The 22241-nt window shown below is 35.0% G+C and overlaps 1 protein-coding gene across 6 annotated transcripts in view; it reads right to left on the bottom strand.

Moving 5' to 3' along the window:
* Nucleotides 1–22241, bottom strand: part of WDR17 (WD repeat domain 17) — a 93626-nt gene that overhangs the window by 26474 nt on the left and 44911 nt on the right. For 4 of the 6 annotated variants that reach the window (XM_087418654.1, XM_014786229.2, XM_087418653.1 and 1 more), the window contains 9 exons: nucleotides 17636–17804; nucleotides 14980–15071; nucleotides 12125–12207; nucleotides 9806–9892; nucleotides 6284–6448; nucleotides 3618–3820; nucleotides 2985–3134; nucleotides 2767–2897; nucleotides 2359–2484 (listed from right to left, as the gene is read on the bottom strand). In XM_087418654.1, the coding sequence (XP_087274780.1) occupies nucleotides 2359–2484; nucleotides 2767–2897; nucleotides 2985–3134; nucleotides 3618–3820; nucleotides 6284–6448; nucleotides 9806–9892; nucleotides 12125–12207; nucleotides 14980–15071; nucleotides 17636–17804 (1206 nt within the window). The remainder of the gene's footprint in view (nucleotides 1–2358; nucleotides 2485–2766; nucleotides 2898–2984; nucleotides 3135–3617; nucleotides 3821–6283; nucleotides 6449–9805; nucleotides 9893–12124; nucleotides 12208–14979; nucleotides 15072–17635; nucleotides 17805–22241) is intronic. The other 2 variants (XM_087418656.1, XM_087418655.1) reach the window with 1 other exon arrangement.

Raw genomic sequence — 22241 nt, 5'->3', positions numbered from 1 at the left:
TGGTTAAGTTTATTCCTAGGTATTTTATTCTTTTTGTTGCAATTGTAAATGGAATGGTATTCTTAATTTCTCTTTCTGCTACTTCGTTGTTAGTGTACAGAAATGCAACTGATTTTTGTATGTTGATTTTGTATCCTGCAACTTTACCATATTCGTTTATTACTTCTAAAAGTTTTCTGGTGGATTCTTTAGGGTTTTCTATATATAAAATCATGTCATCTGCAAATAGTGACAGTTTCACTTCTTCCTTTCCAATTTGGATCCCTTTTATTTCTTTCTCTTGCCTGATTGCTCTGGCTAGGGCTTCCAGTACTATGTTAAATAGGAGTGGTGACAGTGGGCATCCTCGTCTGGTTCCTGTTCTTAGAGGGATGGCTTTCAGTTTTTCACCATTGAGGATGATATTAGCTGTGGGTTTGTCATATATGGTCTTTATTATGTTGAGATACTTTCCTTCTATACCCATTTTATTCAGAGTTTTTATCATAAATGGATGCTGTATCTTGTCAAATGCTTTCTCTGCATCTATTGAGATGATCATGTGATTTTTGTTCTTCATTTTATTAATGTGGTGTATTACGTTGATTGATTTGAGAATGTTAAACCATCCCTGCATACCTGGAATAAAACCCACTTGATCATGGTGTATAATCTTTTTGACATATTGTTGTATGCGATTTGCTAGTATTTTGTTGAGGATTTTTGCATGGATGTTCATCAGTGATATCGGCCTGTAATTTTCTTTTTTTGTGTTGTCCTTGTCTGGTTTTGGTATCAGGGTAATATCAGCTTCGTAGAATGAGTTAGGGAGCTTCCCCCCCTCCTCAATTTTTTGGAAGAGTTTGAGAAGGATAGGTATTAAGTCTTCTTTGAATGTTTGGTAGAATTCACCAGGGAAGCCATCTGGTCCTGGACTTTTATTTTTGGGGAGGTTTGTGATTACTGTTTCGATCTCCTTACTGGTGATTGGTCTATTCAAATTCTCTGCTTCTTCTTGATCCAGTTTTGGAAGGTTGTATGATTCTAAGAATTTATCCATTTCTTCCAGATTGTTGAATTGGTTGGCATATAGCTTTTCATAGAATTCTCTTATAATCTTTTGTATTTCCGAGGTGTCTGTTGTAACCTCTCCTCTTTCATTTCTGATTTTACTTATTTGTGCCTTCTCTCTTTTGTTCTTGGTGAGTCTAGCTAAAGATTTGTCAATTTTGTTGATCTTTTCAAAGAACCAGCTCTTGGTTTTATTAATTTTTGCTATTGTTTTTTTGGTCTCTATTTCATTTATTTCTGCTCTGATTTTTATTATTTCCCTTCTTCTACTGATTTTGGGCTTGGTTTGTTCTTCTTTTTCCAGTTCCTTTAGGTGCATTGTTAGATTGTTTATTTGAGATTTTTCTTGTTTGTTGAGATAGGCCTGTATTGCTATAAACTTCCCTCTTAGAACCGCTTTTGCTGTATCCCATAGATTCTGGCATGTCGTATTTTCATTTTCATTTGTCTCCAGGTATTTTTTGATTTCTTCTTTGATTTCTTCGTTAACCCAGTCGTTGTTCAGTAGCATTTTGTTTAATCTCCATGTATTTGTGGCTTTTCTGATTTTCTTCCTATAGTTGATTTCTAGTTTCATACCGTTGTGGTCAGAAAAGATGCTTGGTATTATTTCAATCTTCTTAAATTTATGGAGACTTGTTTTGTGGCCTAATATGTGATCAATCCTGGAGAATGTTCCATGTGCATTTGAAAAGAACGTGTATTCTTCCGTTTTTGGATGGAATGCTCTGTATATATCTACTAGGTCCATCTGTTCTAGTGCGTCATTTAAGGCCAATGTTTCCTTATTGATGTTCTGTTTGGATGATCTATCCGTTGGTGTAAGTGGAGTGTTCAAGTCCCCTACTATTATTGTGTTACTGTCTATTTCTGTTTTTATGTCTGTTAATAATTGCTTTATATATTTAGGTGCACCTACATTGGGTGCGTAGATATTTACTAGTGTTATATCCTCCTGTTGGATTGTTCCCTTGATTATTATGTAATGCCCTTCTTTGTCTCGTTTTACAGTTTTTGTTTGAAACTCTATTTTGTCTGATATGAGTACTGCTACCCCAGCTTTCTTTTCATTGCCATTTGCGTGGAGTATCTTTTTCCATCCCTTCACTTTCAGTTTGTGAGTGTGTTTAGGTCTGAAGTGTGTCTCTTGTATGCAGCATATATATGGGTCTTGTTTTTTTATCCAGTCAGCCACCCTATGCCTTTTAAATAATTATATACACTTTTAAAGATAATTTTTATATTTTAATAGTGAAAAGGCAAAAATAATTTTTGTTTGAGTACATCATATTTGCATACCTTACTTACCGTTCTAAATTGAATCAGATGTTTCAGATGCATTATTCCTTTACGGTAGTTCTGCGGAAGTAAGCTATCATCTTGCCCTTTTATCACAGCAACTAAATTCCATAAGTTGTCACTGCCACCTGGAGGCTAAGAAGTCGAATGACCAAAGATATAGGAATGAATTAAAAACCCCACAGCAGCTTCAAAAATATAATGCAGGCATATCTAAATTGAAAGATAAAATAATAACTTTATCTCATTTATTGTTTCTGGTTTCCATTTGCTGCCTTACACTATACAGATTATGCTCAGAGGGACCCAGTGAATTGGGATGATACGCGTAAAAATGTGACAACTTAATGACAATCATTGTAATGATTCATTTTGGCCAAAGGGAAAATGTTCACATTTCAATCCTATAATACTTACTGATAAACACTCTGAAAACCATCTTAGCTTTTCCACTCGAGGATTACCAGTTAGTTTCTCTATTTCCTGTTTAATATCTCTTGACACTTTACCACACAAAAGAGGAGGAGCGCCTTGCTCTACAGCATAATCTGGAGAACAGACATAATTCAGTGAGAAAAGACTGCTTAGAAAATATAATTTAAAAATAAAATCTAATTCATGTATATTTTCAATACCAGTGTTCCCGATAATTTCTTCCCAAGATCTGTCTGCCAGAATATTTATTTGTAAAGGCGTGATTAGAGGTGTTAATGACCAGAGTCTCACTGTAGAGTCCCGGGAGCAAGAGGCCATGGTGAAGGGGCGGCTTGGGTGGCAGGTTAAACCTGATGGAAAAAATAAACCTATTTTAACTAAAGTAAACACTGAAAAATATTTTGTATTTATATGTACCTTATAAAACTTCTACAGAAACGAAGTTATGAAGAAATGTTTTAAATAACGTTTCTATCTTGGCTGAACATAATACAAGAATGTAATAAATTATTTAGCATATTCTGTAAATATATATAGACACATACACAAATACACCTGCTGAGATAAAGAGAAAGACACCACAATGCTAACAATCATGTTCTGGTAATTTTTGATAACATTTTCTATTATGTTCTGTGTATTCTGATATTTCGGTAATAAACATGTATAGTTTTTAATGAGAAAAATGTTATTTTAAAATGAAACTTTCTATTGACTTTTTTATTAAATAAACTTATTTTATTTTAAATGACCTTCAAAAAATATTGTTTCGCTCAGCAATTTTCATCATCATCAATAGAGTAAAATTTAAAAGTACATGAAAAACACTTTACCATATACATCTGCACCGTGGTCGTACACAGTATTCAAACAAGTTCCTTCTCGAGTGTCCCATACTTTGATGGTATAGTCCCAGCTGCCAGATATCAGCAGATAGGGGATCTCCGTATTCCACACCAAGCCCCTCACCGGTGCAGTGTGGCCATTAAGAACGTTTATGCAAGCGTCTTGAGTATAGTCCCAGATTCGCACAGAACTGAAAACAGAATTTTATTATATAATACCATTCAAGTTATAATTTATCTAGATATTAACATATTCTTCATTGAGCACAACGATTATTTCTTAGTATATAGAAAAAGCTTTTATGTTTCAAGATACGTTAAGATTCTCTTCTTTAGAGCAGATGGAAACAAATAATTAGGCTAGAGCTAACCTATTCCAAAATTTTTTCTCTTGCTTTTTCTGATCATTTACTACTGATACTAAATACACTATTTCACAGTTTGTGGGTTTAAAAAATTGCTTTCTTAAAATGAAATATCCAGAACAGATAAAACCAAAGGAAAAAATGACTAATAACAGGGATACAATAATTTAAGAGCACACAAATTATTTGTAAATCATGATAATATAGCATGTATGATGATGTGTATTATTTGAAAAATCAATTCATATCTATGCTTTTGTCAATACAGTAAATCATTCCTTCATGATTTGTCAGTAAATTAAGTTGCTTAGTCAATGTGGAATCACTTGCTGATCAAGTACAAAATTTAAATATAACTGGATTCATGATATTACTTGCATCTACTGATTGTACAAAGTACAAATGTTATTGAAAAAAAATTTGAACTCAAAATCAATTTAAGACCTTCAAATGCCAATTTTACTTGGACAATTCATAATAATCTTTTAGTCACAGGTTTATATCAACCTGATAATACCAAAATATTAACTCAGTCATGCCTCGCTTAACAACAGGGGTACGTTCCAAGAAATGCATCGTTAGGCAATTTTGTCTTTGTGCAAACATTATAGAGTGTATTTACACAAACCTACTACACAAACCCATACTATAGATCGTATAGCTTACTACACACCTAGGCTATATGGTACTAATCTTATGGGACCACCATCATATATGCAATCTGTTGTTGACTGAAGCGTTGTTATTTGGCGCAGGACTTTACTTCAAAGGTTATATTAAACCATAAAGGAGACACAAGATATATTTTTATTTCTTTAAGGCACATCTCTTTCTGCTTTATATAAAAAGACTTTTTTCTTCTTCCTCCCCTTACACTAGGACAGTACAATGTATCCAGGCATACCATAATCTAATTTTTTGTTACTAATTTCTTGTATATGTTACTATTTAAATTATTTTGGTTGATATCAGACTTTCATAAATAAGACTATATTAAGTGATTTGTATCAAAATACTTTAATGTCATCGTAGGAGGCACTAGAACAGGCATCCTTGCTTTTATGACATAAGTTAGATTAGACAAACATCAAGCTTTGAAGGCCTAATGTATACTTTTTAGTCAAACATAAGAAAAGTTTTTATAGGCCCCACTGTACATAAGGAGAGCCTGAGGCTTCCAGGCTGAAGCATAGTATCTGTGAGTTCTCTAATGAGCACACTGGCAATTAATGGTTTCCTTACAATTCTGACTTTTTTTAAAGGTGCTAGATAACATCAGTTAACACTACTCATCTATATGGCTACTAAAGGGACCAATTACTAGAACTTAGTAAAACCTTTAAACTTTCATTACCATAAGTCAGTAAAATGCTTACTGCTATCTTTCTAACAAATATTTCTTAGACGATGATTGCAGATTATACTTTTTTTCTTGAAGATAGAATTTAGATGCCAAAGTCTGTGTTAAGAGATTGGAACAATCTCATAAATGAATTCATACTCACTTTCACCTGATAACCTTATAATAAGTAATATTTCAAGTAATGACTCACAAAAATCTCACAACTGTTTTCCTTACTAAATTTGGATTTATGCCAAAATTTCAAGATGAAAATGCTTATTCAATATTAAACCTATGGTTACTATATACTATGACTTTTACCTGTATAAAGTAAGATTTTTCTTACCTAATATTATCTCATATTCAAACAGTGACCAAACTGTACTTGCAAATCTATCTTGTTTGAATATAATATATTGAAAAGATTTCAGAAATTTTCACAAACCCAGAAAAAAATGTTAAATCACTAATTTCTAAAGTATCTTCTCTTCATGCTAAAATATATCCTCATTTTCTTTTATTCCATTCTTAGTGAAAACAGAGTACAGCTGTTTTCCACATTAAACACAAGAACATTTTTTAAATTAAACTCTTTTCCATATTTTACAGAGATTTGTTTCAGATCTTTTCCCCTTTCCCAACAGATCCTTTTAAAATTTTTGTTTCTGTTAACTTTGTTGCTGATAAGTTTTTTAATAAGCTAGATACAACCATTCATAGTCAGCAGAATAAGTAAGGAAATAGAAATCATGAATATGATGATAACATAAGCATGGAAAAATTTATTTTTGGTTGAATGCCATTAGGTTCTCATTAACTGTCTACTTGTTAAGTACATATTTTAAATATTTCCACGTATAAGTTGGATAATATAAATAAGTACATTTCTAGAAAATTATAAGCTTATAATTTTAAGGACTAGAAAATTAGAATCCAAAAATACATACCCATCATCAGAACCACTGCAGAGAATTCCCTCCCTCAGAGGAGACCATCTAACATGGAACACTTTTGCCATATGCCCACTGAACACTTTCAATGGTTGATCAGAGCTGGTGGCTACATAATAGACACGAACATTTTTGTCTTCACAGCCAGTGGCTATCATGTCTCTGAAATATCACCAATGGCACATTAAAATATTTAAAAATTTGATATTCTTTGTTACTGATAATTTTTAAATGTACACAGTTCTAACTTCTAAAACTAGAATTTGTTGCTTCCTTAAGGAAGTTAGACTAAAAACTTACCTAAAACATCATTTGCAGAAACTGCCCTAGTACAAAAAGAGTTTCTCTCTCAATGTTCCCTTTTAAACAGTTGAATTTTAATTTTATTTATCTTAGATCACAGATAACAGTATTTATATTTCTCTAGGTTCTTTTTCAAAATGTCCAGATTTATAATTTCTTGAATATTTCTCAGAACTTTATATTTTGTAACTATTGGGTCTTAAGAAGGGTCCCCGTTGGTGAGTGGTTGAGATTTGCTTATTTGCTGGTAAGCACATTATTAATTACTACACGCCCTGACTACTGGCAAATTTCTTGTGGCATGGGTACAAATGGCAATGTTTCCCCTGGAAGGATGCTGGAAAAGCTCCCCTCAGACCTGGGTTGTCTCACCTGACAGCAAGTCACCAATGGTTTTCCAATTCTCTTTGGTGGCTTCCCCACTTTGAGGTCACCATACAAGGTTGGGGATCACCTTGTATGATCCAACTAAGGATCCTCTGGAAATATATGTGGATATGATCTTTCAATGATCTTGGCTCCTAATCCTCAAAAGAGTAAGAATAAGCTAAGCGACAATTTGTACCCTAGTGGTCACCCTTGGAATACTGTTCCAAAAGGAATTATGAATACCAGGCAGACCTGGGGAAATCAAGTGTCCGCCAGAACACAGTCTCCCTGGGGAATATTAACAATCACATAAACAGTCCCCACATTTGAAAGGTAAAGAGGGGAAGTTACACATTTTGGATCCAACTGTCATCAAAACCTTCCCTAAACTTCAAATGGTTGATTTTTGTCACATGGGTTATAATACTTACATTTATTCAAGCCCATATACAGAAATACACCAGTTTGCAAATTGGCATGCTAATCTGTAAATGCACAGATTATATCTGCCCAAGGCCCACTGATAAACGGGCCAGTTTCTATATGTGGGAAAATATATTTTGCATAATACCAATATTTACACAGATACATGATTCTATTTCTTATGTATGTATTTGTATTATGCATTTGTATTATACATATTATATATGTATTTATTTATATATATATTTTATATGTATTTTTATATATGTATATGCAGATACATAAATATAAAATCAGAAGTGAAATAATAAAAATTCAAAGAATGTACATACAGACATCTAAATCATAAATTCAGAGATATCTTATGAATAAATTTTTATAAGCTCAAGATGTTTTTCACTTATCACCTAAGATGCTAAGTGGAATATGAATACAGCAATTAGAAAAATTTGAAAAGACTTTTTAAAATAAAAATGAAATTTACTAGGTAAGCTTGGTTGTAAGTATAATAGTTAGGTATAAATGACTTTTTTAAAAAAGGCCTTCTTAACGAACAAAGCATACTGCAATAATGTTTAATTTTTATTTCAACTGGCCAAATGCTTATTAACCCTATAAAACAGAGAAATAGAATGTGAAACTGTTCTGTTGGCCAGATGCAAGAAAATTCCATCCATTTGTATGCCGAACAAATATTTACTAAAATATTTATTAAAATTTTTTTTCAAGGCACAGTGAGGGTTAGGAGCACAGTGTTTTGCTAAGAATATACTGCTAAAATTAGGTAACACAGTTGTTGATCTCATGGAGCTTACATTTTAGAGGGTGAGACAGCCAATTTCGCAACTAAAATTTAATTTTATTGTGTTAAGTGCTCCCAAGGTACATTGTAGGGAAAATTTACCTAATCTGTGGGTCAGGGAAGACTTTTGTGTGGAAGTGGGTTTTGAGCTGAGAGCTAAAGGATGGGGAGAAGTTATCTATATTCAACCCTGGTGGGTGGTGTGGTGTGGAGCTGGGCGTGGAATCCTAGATAAACATGACAACATGAGTGAAAGCCTTGGGGTGAAAAAGAGCTGGCTAGTCCAAGAAACTGAAAACCAGTGTGCCTAGAGACAAAGAACAAGGGGGAAGCAAGGCTTGGAATGATATTGCTAAAGTGCACAGGAGCCCAATTATAGAGGGACTTCCTTGTAGGGCCTGCTGAGATTTTGCACTTTATTGTATGATCAATGGGAAACTACGGAAAGATTTAAGCAATAGAATGGTATGCTCAGATCTGTGTATTTAATGCTCACTCTGACTGCAACATAGAGAAGGGGAGGTGGGAGAGAGGAAGTGATGATAAAGGGTGTGAATTCTGGAACTGATTTAGAAGACTTTCATGGAAGCTCAAAAGCAAGCAAATATTGGTTTAGTGGCAAGTGGCATGGTTAGAAAAAGAAGAATATTTAGATGGAGGATATGATAGAAATTGATGGCTGACTGGAAATGGAAATTGAGAGATGATAAAGTATAAAAGAAGAGGCCAAGGATTTGTTGTTAGCATTATCAGGCCACTGAGATGGGAAATACTGGGGAGGAGCCCATTTTGCATATAGCCTCTAACAGTGTTGTTATAAATTCTTCTATGTTTACTGGAAGAAATACATATAGATCCATCATTTTGTATAATATGTGATTTGACTCAGAACACAAGTATACTAAAGTTTTAATATTTTAATATGTATATTTTCCATCCGTAATATGGAAAAACATAAGATAATTCACATCGTTTTCACAATATCTAAGGAAAGTTTGAATTTTTAAATATAATTTATATCTCATCACAGAGAGGTTTGAAACAGATTTGAGGATTCTTGGACGTACAGTGACTTGAAGGACCAATTTCAGTGGAGGTTTGACTTGGACTAATTTTTAAATCTAAGCTGATTTTTACATGGTAAATACTAGGCTCTTAAGCAAGGTTGACCTTTCAGAACCATCCACCTAAGTTCCACATCTTGGGAACATCATCCAGTGCGGAGGCATCAGCATTAGGTGAGGGGCAATAGAAGGTCATGGCGGAACAATACCATTGCAGAGATTCCTAAAGGATTTAGAGGAAGGGCCCCATTTCTATGGTGGAAGCCACACATAGATTGGGCTGATTTCCATTTTTCATGTTTCCATTTTCCAGTATCATAGTTCTGATACTAAAGCATCAGAAAGTTGTTTTGAAAGCAGGAAATCAATATTTCTAAGTTATGTAAAAACTTCATGGAATAAAATAAGCTAAAATAAACAAGAAATCACAAGGCTAGGCAAGGGGAATATTACCTAAAAAGAGTGATGAGTATTACCTACGGGAATAACATTAAACTGTATGGTTACTTAAAATCTCTGAAATGAAATTATTAGTTATTTCAGGAAAAAATTACTTACTTGTTGTTTTGGCTCCAATCACAACCAAACACGGCAGCTGGGTGTTTGTATTTGTGGAGCACTTTACCATCAATCGTTCGAATAATACTGAAATTAAGTATAATACGTTAATAGAAAAAACCAACATTCTAAATACATTATTCAAGGGAATAAAGCCAGAATTGTAGAATTCAAATATAAGTATTTTAGGACAGAGACCTTGTCTGCAAAGCACAAGGAACATTTAAAAGTACTGTGTAAAAGAAAGTACCAATTATGAGTAAGTCTATTTACATCACATAGTATTAATTATGGTAATCCATTTAAATCAATTGAAAGGTGATAAACTTTGATTTAGAAACTATTTCTTATAGAACATTTTTTTAACTGAGAAAAACACTGTTTAATATATATACTTTAAAACATAATGATATAACTAACATGGCATTAGATTTTCAGCTTCAAAATTTAGCAGTTCAAAATTTATATTTAAAACACCTCACTGATAATGCTGGTTGCATGTACTATTACAGCAAGTCCAAGACATGTAAGTTATAACATTTTTGTGGCATATTGTGAATGATATAACTAAGAATTCAAAGGACCCCTTCTCCCCAAAAGGGTCCTATATACTTTAACTGCAAAAATAAAAGAAGCTCTAATCCCTACTATATTGTTACCATAATGGAAAGGCTATTGATTCCATTAGGAAAAAAAAAAAGCTGTGCATAAATTAATGTATTATAGGGTTTTAAAAGTCTTTGGGAAAGACCTTCTAAAACATCATTAGGCCCACCAAAACTTCTGAGGTTACTGGCGAGTGGTGGTGACATGTGCTTATGAATGTTCAGTCATTGACCGTGGTATTTATCTAAGTAGTGCCCTGAAGTATATGGTAAAGCTAATTATGTATCACTGCATCAAAAAACTCTTGGGCACATTCCTGTATTTTTGGTATGTATCAACTAGCAAATAGTTCTCTTCAAGGGAAAAAATGACTAATATTGTTATTTTTGAAAATTTTAACTTCCTGGTAAAGATCTTTGGTTTACATAACTACTGTCTTTTCCATTGAAATTAAAAAGTGAGGATGAGAAAATTGGGCTGGGTATAGCAAAATCTAATAGGAGACAAACTTGACTATATTCTCAACAACCATGAGTGTCTACACCACCTGTCAAAGCCGACAATACCTATAGCTACAGGGCAGCATCGTCTGATTGAAAACATTTTTTTGTGTGTGTGTGAGAAAGATCGGCCCTGAGCTAACATCCAATGCCAATCCTCCTCTTTTTGCTGAGGAAGATTGGCCCTGAGCTAACATCTATGCCCGTCTTCCTCTACTTTATATGGGACGCCGCCAAGCACGGTTCAACAAGCAGTGCATCGGTGCGCACCCGGGATCAGAACCTGCGAACCCCGGGCCGTTGCAGTGGAGCGTGCGCACTTAACCGCTGTGCCACTGGGGTCGGCCCCTGATTGAAAACACTTTTTAACGTAAAGTCAATTCTTCTCTTACAAATATTTTTCAGAAACCTACTTTTTCCTGGGACTTAACAGAATTAAGAAAGCACATATTTCTGAAACACAGGGTCAGAAAAGTTAGTCAGTTTCTGAAAAAAGGCATGTCCCACATGCATTACCGTATTCCTTCTAGCAAAGGCTCTTTATCCTTCTGTAAATAATATCATCTACAAAACTGTGAACAAGGTCCTAGAGCCCGTGATATCTCTTGAATCACTTGTACAACTGAAATACCACTCCCTCCAAAATGTGATGAGAATTATAGAGACTTTTTGTGAAAAGTCCTTGATGTTTCTTTGAGGCAATTCACAGTCTTTTAGTTATAATTCAGGTAGTATTTTCATTTAGAAAGCAATTACCGGTTTGTTTATTTATTCATTTATTTATTTTATTTTTTTTTTTTAAAGATTTTAAAGATTTTATTTATTTATTTTTCCCCCAAAGCCCCAGTACATAGTTGTCTGTCATAGCTGCACATCCTTCTAGTTGCTGTATGTGGGACGCGGCCTCAGCATGGCTGGAGGAGCGGTGCCTCGGTGCGCACCGGGGATCCGAACCCGGGCCGCCGGCAGCAGAGCGCACGCACCTAACCACTAAGCCACGGGGCCGGCCCTATTCATTTATTTTTAAACATCATTGCACTGTTACTTATTACTGATATAGCAATAATATAGGTTTATAAATAAAACGATAGTTGGTAGAGGTGTATTAATGGAATATTATCAAATATTTTAATATACTATCTGCAAACATGATACAACTGGTATTATAAAATGTCTCTTTTACAAACAATGTAATTTTATACATAGTACTTACCAGAAACCATCACCACTGCAGGTTGCTATTCTTTTGGAATCTTTATAACTCCAGGCAATGCAGAATATTCCATTTTTTCCGTGCTTCAAAAAATGCAAAATACCTATCAATAAGAAATAATTCACCCCTTTTTTCTCTTATTTATTTACTTCTTCTAAGTATTACTTTTCTATTAGGAACTTTCTCTAGATGATGCTAACAGAGACATTACCGTCAGTAGCAGAAATCTGGATACAGTCACGCATGGCTTAACCACGGGGACACGTTCTGAGAAATGCTTTGTTAGGCATGCTCACTGTTGTGCAAACATTCTAGAGTGCACTTACACAAACCTAGGTGGCAGAGCCTACTACACACCTAGGCTACATGGTACTAATCTCATGGGACCACCGTCCTATATGCAGTCCGTCATCCACCGAAACATTGTTATGCGGTGCACGGCTGTACGTACTTTAAGAAACAAAACCACTGTTTTAAGACATAAATTGGGTGGCTCTCGTTCTTTTTATAGACACTAATAAACACTAATAAAGAGCCAGGATCTGCCTCTTCAACCCTCTGTAGAATTAAGCTCTGCTTAATGCCTTTTCCTGTAAATGCCAATCTGGAGATAAAGACAGTTATCTATCTGCTTTCTAACCCAGTGCTACTACAAGCACAGTGTTATAAATAGTGCAAACAATTATTACGACTGGTTGTTCTCAATTTCAAAGTTTTATTTTATTAAAACAAAGGAGAACAGATTCATGATTACTCCTACAACACATCACTATATTTACGGGTTCCTCTGCTTTCCTGGACTAGGGAAGGGTAAAGGGATATAGTCACAGCTGCTATGATGAGAATTTTTAAAAACAGAAAGAATATACCATAGTTGCAATGTCATTCATCAGCTGGGTGATGGGTGAATAAATGTTGCAATGAATCTATTTCCAAATTTTATTTAAAACACTTCAATCTTATATAGTACTTAAATTGTGGCTGCTGTTAAGGGGAGACTAAAGTGACTTTTTATCCTGAGTTTTAAGGCTGGCTTACTAAGGCGGTCTCTAGTTGCTGTTTTTACTTCTTTGGGGGTCAAACTAGGAAGGTTTATAAAAATGCACACAAAAATGGAAATAGTCTCTACTCATTCAATTGAAAGAGTGGCGGCCTTCTGTCAGCCTTATCCCCATGAACAGTGCACTTATGGCTCTCTACTATCCTGCACCTCCTTTTGTGAGGCATATGTAATTTAGTTAATTAAAGCTGCCATTGTTATTTTTTCACATATTTATTACCCTAGGTTTAAGCATTTTTGATATTGTTCTTAACTATGCCATTGAATGCTGGGAAAGACATGAATGGCTATAAGAGGCGTCTTTGAGGCTAAGACCCTGCGTTGCTGGAATCAGGCGGGGACTGTTCTAGCGCTAATGGGCAGATATTTCAGATCACAAGATGCCAGGATGCCATGACACCCAAGGATAAAATTTTTGAATTTAAGTCAAAAGTCTGTTTTTCGGGATCTTCTTGGGTTTTCTTCTTTTTTTTTTTTTTTTTCAGTTTTTATTTATTTATTTATTATTATTATTATTATTTTAATTTTTTGTTTATTGCAGTAACATTGGTTTATAACATTGTATAAATTTCAGGTGTACATCATTGTACTTCTATTTCTGCATAGATTACATCATGTTCACCACCAAAATACTAATTACAACCCATCACCACACACATGTACCGAATTATCCCTTTCGCCCTCCTCCCTCCCCTCTTCCCCTCTGGTAACCACCAATCCAATCTCTGTCCCTATGTGTTTGTTTATTGTTGTTATTATCTACATAGCACTATTTCTTAGGGGATAAGTGTTGTCCTGGTGATGCGGAGGGCAGAGGGCAGGCTGAGGACATTGCTGAACTGAAGGAGTATTGTCGTTACGTAGAGAGGGGAGGATGTAACTAGACAATCTTTGGTCAAAAAAACCTTCAGAAAAGTTTCCTTTTCTGAAGAGCTAAATTGCTTACTGGTGGTTGGTTAAGTTTCTGTAATAGTCTGCATTTGCCACATTACTTCAGTATCTCCCAGAAGATCAAGGCTACTTGATCCTCAGAGGGATAACAGTCTTTTGTGTAAATGGTTTTAAAGGCTCAAATATATAAACAATTTTCAAATCAGTCATATATTTCATAAACTTCAACAGTAATCACTTGAAATGAATAAAATTTCCAGATAGTGACAGGCAATCCTAGATCCTGTCCTATTTCCCTCAATTCGTATCTAACATACTATAATGAGATCATATGTATTTTCCAAATATTAATGGAACTCAGTAAAATATGGGATGACAATTTAACTCTACGCAGAAGTAAAAGAACAATCTGTGACACTACAAATAGGAAGAGGGAGGTTCTAGGGCTTGTCATGAAATAATAGAATTTGAGAACTGGAAGGAAATATAAGAAATTATATAATCCAATTTCACCATCTTAGAGGTGCAGAATCAGGTTCAAAGCAATAAAATGATTCTCCCTATGCCAAGAGCTAACAAGTAACAGAATTGGGACTGTAATTTAGGACTTGCTCTGAGTTTAGTCTTCTTCCAACCATTGAATATTTGCCTGGATAACTTTATGGAGAATGACTCAAAATTCCTTTGAATCTCTAATGTAACTTTAGGTGAATTTTTATATCTTAGACTAATCTACATTTTCCAGAATTCATTTTAGCAGCGAACGTCCTTTTTGATTTTCTTCTAATTGAGAGAACATAATGCCACCTGGTGATTAACTATTACATTAAGACAGAAGAGCATTTAAAATATATGCAGCCGTAGAAGACATTAGGTTATTCAGCTGGCAGTAAATACATCTTACCTCATTAAACCGTTGTACCATTTTGCCCTTTTTAAGATCCCAAATAAAAGCACCATTTCGGGAAGTTCCTCCGGCAATACAATTTAAATCACCTTAGGAAACAATTAGACATATGAAATGTTGGCCACAAATGTAATTCTTTTCAAAAACGTAAGTTTTGAAAAAGTAAGACTTGAGATTTGCAAAGTAGTTCTTTTTAAATTTTTTAAAATGGAAATTATCAAATGTACGCCAGCATAGAGACGATAGTATAATGAATGTACCCATTACACAGCCTCAACAATTATCAAAATATGGTCAATCTTGTTTTGTTTATAGCGCCTACCGGATTTTTTTGAGCAAGTCTCTGACTTTATATCATTTTATCAATAAATACTTCAGTATGGAGGTCTACAAGACAGGGATTCTTTTATTAACATGATCGAACCTTCACAATCTCAAATACAAAAATTATCAATAGTTCCTCAATATTATCACATATCTAGTCAGTAATTACATTTCTCTGATCATCTAGTAATTTTTTTAAGGTTTAGAAATGTATTTCTGTAAGCAGAACACATGAAAAAATTCAGTTTCTCTATCAAAAACACAAACAATGCTCTTTGTTTTAAAGAAATTAAAACATCTGTGAAAATCAAGCTGCTGCTAGGTTAGTAGGCAGTCAAGGACTTAAGCATTTTTTGTAAGGCAGTCGAAGAAGAGGTTTACTCCATTAGAAGGAAGAACAGTTGTCATTTGCTACCCAGGAGTAGAAATATGGAGGAATTACTTGGTGGTAAATGATTATAAACACTAAAAAAAATAAGTCCTCACCATATTTCATTCTTCTTCCCATTTGGGGTTCTTAAATTATTAGGGAGAAGTTTCCATATTTGTTTGCACGTTATTTTTTTTCCTTTTCCTGTGGTAGCTACTCTAAAAATAGAGGAAATTAGGCAAAATCTGTATCCTACTCTAATTCCGTCTATGTTAACCTTTGTTAATCTTTTAAATTTCACCCATAGTTACCTAAAGATAGTGATTCAGCAGTAGTCACGTTTCAAAACAAAAATTACAGAATTTCCAATTTCCAACATTTTTACTTTCTTGAGGCAAATTCTCAATGTAGAGAATGAAATAATGCTTTAAGTAATATTAGGCCTTCTCTGTTATGATTTGCAACAATCGTTTTTACAGTCACAATTTCTATTTAAGTTTTAGGTTTGAGACTTATATGCATCTTATAGGAGGAAGAATATTCAACTAACAGCTGCTACACTGCTGTCACTGCACTGGCTGGTCAACTCCTGTATCACTAGCCAGGGCACCTGCTGTGAAGACGCACATTGCAGTGATGGAGAGCACAGGCTTAAAAGTCAAACTGACAATTTTTCAAATCTTGGTTCCACCACGAATGCTGCATTTGTAATCTTGGGTACACTTCTTAACCTCTCTGACCCGAGACTCTTCTTTAATAAATCTTGGCTGTCACAATCAAAAAGGAAAATAAAGACAGATGTGAAGAAGGGAGCAGGTAAGAGAACTAATTAGTTCTTTTGGGACCTCACTTCTTAATCAGTGAAGTGACTTTTTTTTCAATTAGTCTTGTATCTATAATGGCAATAAGTATGTTCTGCATAAAAGAACAACTACTGTCATTGAGAGTTGGAAATGAAACTTTTTTCTAGATCTTCTCCTCATTGTGAGAGATGAAGGATGCATAAAACAGTGGTTGGTCCTTAACCTTTTCTGTATTATGGACCTCCCTGAAAATCTGATTACTATAATAATCTTTGACAGATATAGGCATATACACACATATGCTAAAAATAATGCATAGAATTCTAAGAGATTCCCAGATTCTCTGAAGACATCTAAAACCCTTGAGAGCCCATAAGTCCAAGGCTAAAAATCCCTGTGCATGAGGAGATAAGCTAAAAAATAAGCTATATCCTGATTATATGTGGGTTTTAAATTAATATGTTACTTATTAAGACAAATAACTAAAGCATTCTACATACTTTATAAAGTGAAAAATTCATTTAGGTGTGTAAAATTATTTGTTATAGAGAAATAATGTTTTGGGAGAAAATGTCAGAGATTTCATAGGACATCTCTTCTTTCCTTTATGTACAAGAAAGTACAAAGGTAGCATCTTTCTGAGATCAAAGACTGTATTATGACATAAAAGTTCTTCAATATTACAAAGGTGGAATTTACATAGAATTACGGGGTCACAATTGAACTGTGATGATATATAATCATTCATATTTACAAAACAGATGTATTGGGGAAAGATGTATTATAATTTTTAGAAAATAAATTTTTTATTTTCATATTTATCTATTTGATTCACAGGAAAATTTTAAGGGAAATTTCTTCATGTAAAATGTGTTCTACCTTTAAAGGCATATCTATACAAATGCAGCTAAAATTAGATGGGTCAAGACCATCCCGATTTACTATGGCTTTTCTACATGACAGTGTCATGTAGTAGGGCCTGGAAATCAAAGTGCCTGTCCCCACAAAAAATGAACCAACAAATATGTTGGTACTCATTTGCCTCTACAGTCATTTGGAGCAAGATGGCATTGAGAGGAAGAAGATAATGCAAATGAAAATAAAAGTTATGAAATTAATTTAATTGTATTCCCAATTTTAATAAAACACTTCTTACCTGGAGCCCATGAAAGGGAATAAATAACCCCTTCATTACCCGGGGAAGTGTACACTGCTGTTAATGTGTTTATATCCCAGACTTTTATAGTGCCATCGAATGAAGCTGTTGCTAAAAGATTGGGATCATCAGGTTTGAATTTGCAGTCAAAGATAGTTTCCACATGTCCCTAGGAGTACAGCATAAAAAAGCAATAGCTACTGAGTAAAATTCATGTTATTAATAAACAAACCATAATGTAGAATCAAGTGGCTGTGGTTTTTCCAAATATTAATACAAAAATATACAGGCAAGCAAAAACTACAAAATTGGAATCACTTCTGTGACTGAATGTTCTCTGTGTTGTTCGTACTGTACTATTTTCTACAAACCTAGATTTTTTTCAGCCATAGTTCCTGAATTCAGCAACTAAATACAAAGATGTTCAAAAGTCTCATTTTCAACTTCAATTCAATGCGAAACATATCTTTTCTGATTATTTATCATATACAAGACACTATGCTAGAAATGTATAAAGCAATTAACTATTAATAGTTATCATGTCATTCTGACAGTAAACTAAAAGACCAAGATAAAACTGCAACTAAAAGTCTTTTAATGTAAGTATGCCTTTTTTTCTACCAATGACAAACTCCAAAAGAACTTCACAAATTTGGCAGAAATAAGAAGAATTCGGCATGGCCTCAATTTTTAATGAATCTTGTTCCAAAATTTTCTAGCAAGTTTATTCTTTGGAACTCGAAATACTTGTTCCTGTTACATATCGATTTGTTACATGTTACATGTCCAACATCCCACGGAACTGTAAAGTGGGATATACAAACATATGTAAACATACACTTGTAAAGTGGAGCTTAATTACTACGTGCCGCCGGGAAAATCTATTAAGAATCTAAGGTAAATAGCCAGTTACCACTTTTCTTCTCCCAAACGTTGGGAAATGGGAATTTAAACTCCAACTTGAAGCAGCAGAAACTATAACATGCTGGATCCAGGAAGACAATTAAAGCCTGGGGACAGGGCTTTCTATTCCCAGCTCCTCTAGCAAAGGTACAGAGGGAGCCTGTACACTCTCTGTACTCCATTGATACCAGGAGCCACCACCTTTAGGATGCTGCATGAGTGCTGCAAGTCTCTCCTTCAAGTGGAAAGGAGAGGAAACTCTCAAGGGTTTGCAAGAGGGAAGAGAGGCTGGTACAGCCACAGGTTCACCGGACCAGAGTTGTTCCAGGTCATCATTTCCAATGTTCAGAACATACTTACACAGGGACTGTCTGTATGTGCATTTTTAAATGTTAGTTCACTGCTATGCCTTGAAATTTTATTTATTTGTTTGTTTGTTTGGTGAGGAAGACTGGCCCTGAGCTAACATCTGTGCCAGTCTTCTTCTATTTTGTATGTGGGTCACCACCACAGCATAGCTTGATGAGCAGTGCGTCGGTCTGCTCCCAGGACTCGAACCTGCAAACCCTGGGCTGCCGAAGTGAGTGCATGAACCTAACCACTACACTACCAGGCTGGCCTGTGAAATTTTATTTTTAAAATTTGAAAAATCATATAGTAAGAACTAAATTGTGAATGTTTCTTCTTTACATCTTATCGGGAGGAAGGTGGGGATGAAGGAAAAATTTTGAAAGATTTTTCTTGATTTTAATCAAGCAAATGTTTATGTGGAAGTACACCTTTTAGAAAGTATATTGATGAGATTTTCTTATCCCATGTAATCTGGAATCTTGGAGATACTTCATGGATACAACACATGAGAGTCAGATGTTTCTCCTGGTAATACTTCTAGAAATCTCACATTTGAGTCTGTGTTAAGGATGAGAGAAATTATGAGGAAAAAAAATCACTGTCTCTTCTGACTGAGAGACATTGTTAAAGTCAGAACAGCCACTGAAATAATTTATAATCAAGGAATATTTTAGTTTTTATTAGAATTATAAATTTAACATGGTTTCTAAAATAAAACATATTTTAATATGAGAATAGTCACTCAATAGAAAATCTATTGAACTTAGATTGCATGATTTCTCCTTTGCTAATATAAATTTTTATAGTGTTAAATGTATTCTTATACATGTATTCTTTTTCTTACCTTCCCTTTCACAATTTTTTTTGAAAGTAAATGGTAATTTGACATATAGAAAAGGTTTACCACACTAGGAAAGAGTTTACATGGAAAGAAAATTAAATAATCTAAAGAATATCTATAAAAGGAATATTTTAATGTAACTAAGCTACACATTGTTACAAAAATATTTTTGCTATAGTTCAATTTTTAAATTTGTGGACAAAATTAAATTAGTCCTGAAATGATACAGTATTATTTATTCTTTCCTCTCTTTTTTTACAAGGGCAATTATGGCTCTAGATTGCTTTTCTAAGTTTTTCTTCAGAAAAACAATTAACATTTAAAAGTTTCTTAGGCAGTGTGGAGGAGCACTGGGCAGGAGATGGCGCAGAGATCCTGTTGGACATGGCATATACAAGTTTCAAAAGGCTCTTTAAATTATTATAGCAGGCTGAAGCTATTAAATTATAATGTAAGATCCTTATAGATGAAAGGCAAAAATACAAAAAGCCATTCATCATTTTATCTTTGTTAAAAAATCAAGTAAATCTTACCATATACATGAATGACTTTTGGCTAAACAGACATGAACTTGACAAGATGGCCTCATTAGTATGGTGAACTTGTTTTGAAATGTTAAAATGGGAGAAGAGAGGGGTGACATCAGCATCATGGCAGAGTGAGCTTTCCCGTAAACTCTTCCCCCGGTAAGATACAACAAAAGGAACAGTCACAGACCAACGACGGAATCCTAGACAGCGAAAACAAGATCAGAAAGATCCACACTGCTGCACATCTGAGAAAGGAATGTGCTGGGTCCCCGGAGGAAGTGAGGAGAGGTAAGGAGAACTCCTCTCCCTCCCCATCAGATCAGCGATCCCGGTCGGCAAGGTTCCCAGAGAGGGGGGAGGGGTGGCCCTCTGTGGGGAAACCATAGCTCTTTGGGCTCTCAGCCAGTGGGAAACTCCCACACAGAGGACTCAGAACTGCTATGGGGTACCATCAACATCTGAGCACCCCAGAGAGCAGATAACAAGGGGCGAATGAGAAGCCCCCCATGCCAGGGACCAAGACGGCAAAAGAGAGAGCCCCCCCCCGCCGCAAGCCAGACTCTACAGCTCAGCTGACCAGACCAGACCAAGCGACGGGCAGATCCCCGCGAACAGCCGGGGCAGAGCACAGGGTGCTCAGATTACACAGCCCTTTACCCCACACAGTGGTGGTGGGTGGAAATTGCAACCAGATATTTCAGGGATGAGGAAAAACAAAGCCAATACAGGAACCACAAGGCAAAGGTATATAAAATCACCAGACCAGAAGGAAAATGACATGCACCCAGAAACCAACCCTGAAGACACAGAAACGCATTACCTAAATGACAGAGATTTCAAAATAGCTATCATAAAAACTCAACGAAATACGAGACAACACAAACAATTCAATGAGATTAGGAGTTTCTTCAGAAAAGAGATTGAAATCATAAAGAAAAACCAATCAGTGCTGATGGAGATGAAGAACACAATGGAGGAGATAAAGGAGAATCTGGAATCTTTAAAGAACAGAGCTGACAATATGGAGGAAAGAATTAGCATTATACAGGATAGGAATACAGATATGCTCCAGATGGAAGAGGAGAGAGAACTAAGACTAAAAAGAAATGAAGAAAGTGTCCAAGAAATATCTGACTCTATTAGGAAATGTAACATAAGAATTATAGGTATTCCTGAGGGAGAAGGGAGAGAAAGAGGAACAGAGAGCCTATTCAAGGAAATAATAGCTGAGAACTTCCCAAATCTGGGGAAGGAGCAGGAAATACCAGTAAGTGAAGCCAACAGATCACCTAAATATGTCAACAGGCAAAGGCCCACTCCACGACATCTAGTGGTAAGGCTGGCCAAAGTCAATGACAAAGAAACAATATTAAGGGCAGCTAGACAAAAACAAAAAATAATGTACAAAGGAACTCCCATCAGGCTCTCAGCAGATTTCTCAACAGAAACCTTACAGGCTAGGAGAGAGTGGAATGATATATTCAAAATACTGAAAGACAAAAACTTTCAGCCAAGAATACTTTATCCAGCAAAAATATCCTTCAAATATGATGGAGAAATAGTAACTTTCCCAAATAAACAAAAGCTACGGGAGTCCATGGCCATGAGACCCTCACTACAAGAAATACTCAAGAAGGCCCTCAGGCCTGAAAAAAAAAGAAGAGAAGGGAACACAAAGCTTGGAGCAAGGAGAAAAATAGGTAGACAAACTCAGAAAACTAGTACATCTTTACCGGAATAGGTTAGCATCCACTTAAATACCAAAATCAAAGATCAAAGGAAGGAATTCACCAAAAATAAATTTAACCTCATCACTGTAAACACACACCCACCACACAAGATAGAATAAGGTATAACAAGAATGACTTAGAAGGGGAAGACAAAAGTGATTGAATTGACTTAGTATAAGGAAATAGGAGGCCATCAGATAACGGACTATCTCACACAGAAGATTTTTTATACAAACCTCAAGGTAACCACT

Source organism: Ceratotherium simum, chromosome 28, assembly GCF_057802395.1.
Source record: "Ceratotherium simum simum isolate JZ-2026a chromosome 28, ASM5780239v1, whole genome shotgun sequence".
Lineage (NCBI taxonomy): Eukaryota > Metazoa > Chordata > Mammalia > Perissodactyla > Rhinocerotidae > Ceratotherium > Ceratotherium simum.
This window is presented reverse-complemented; position numbering and strand designations above follow the sequence as displayed.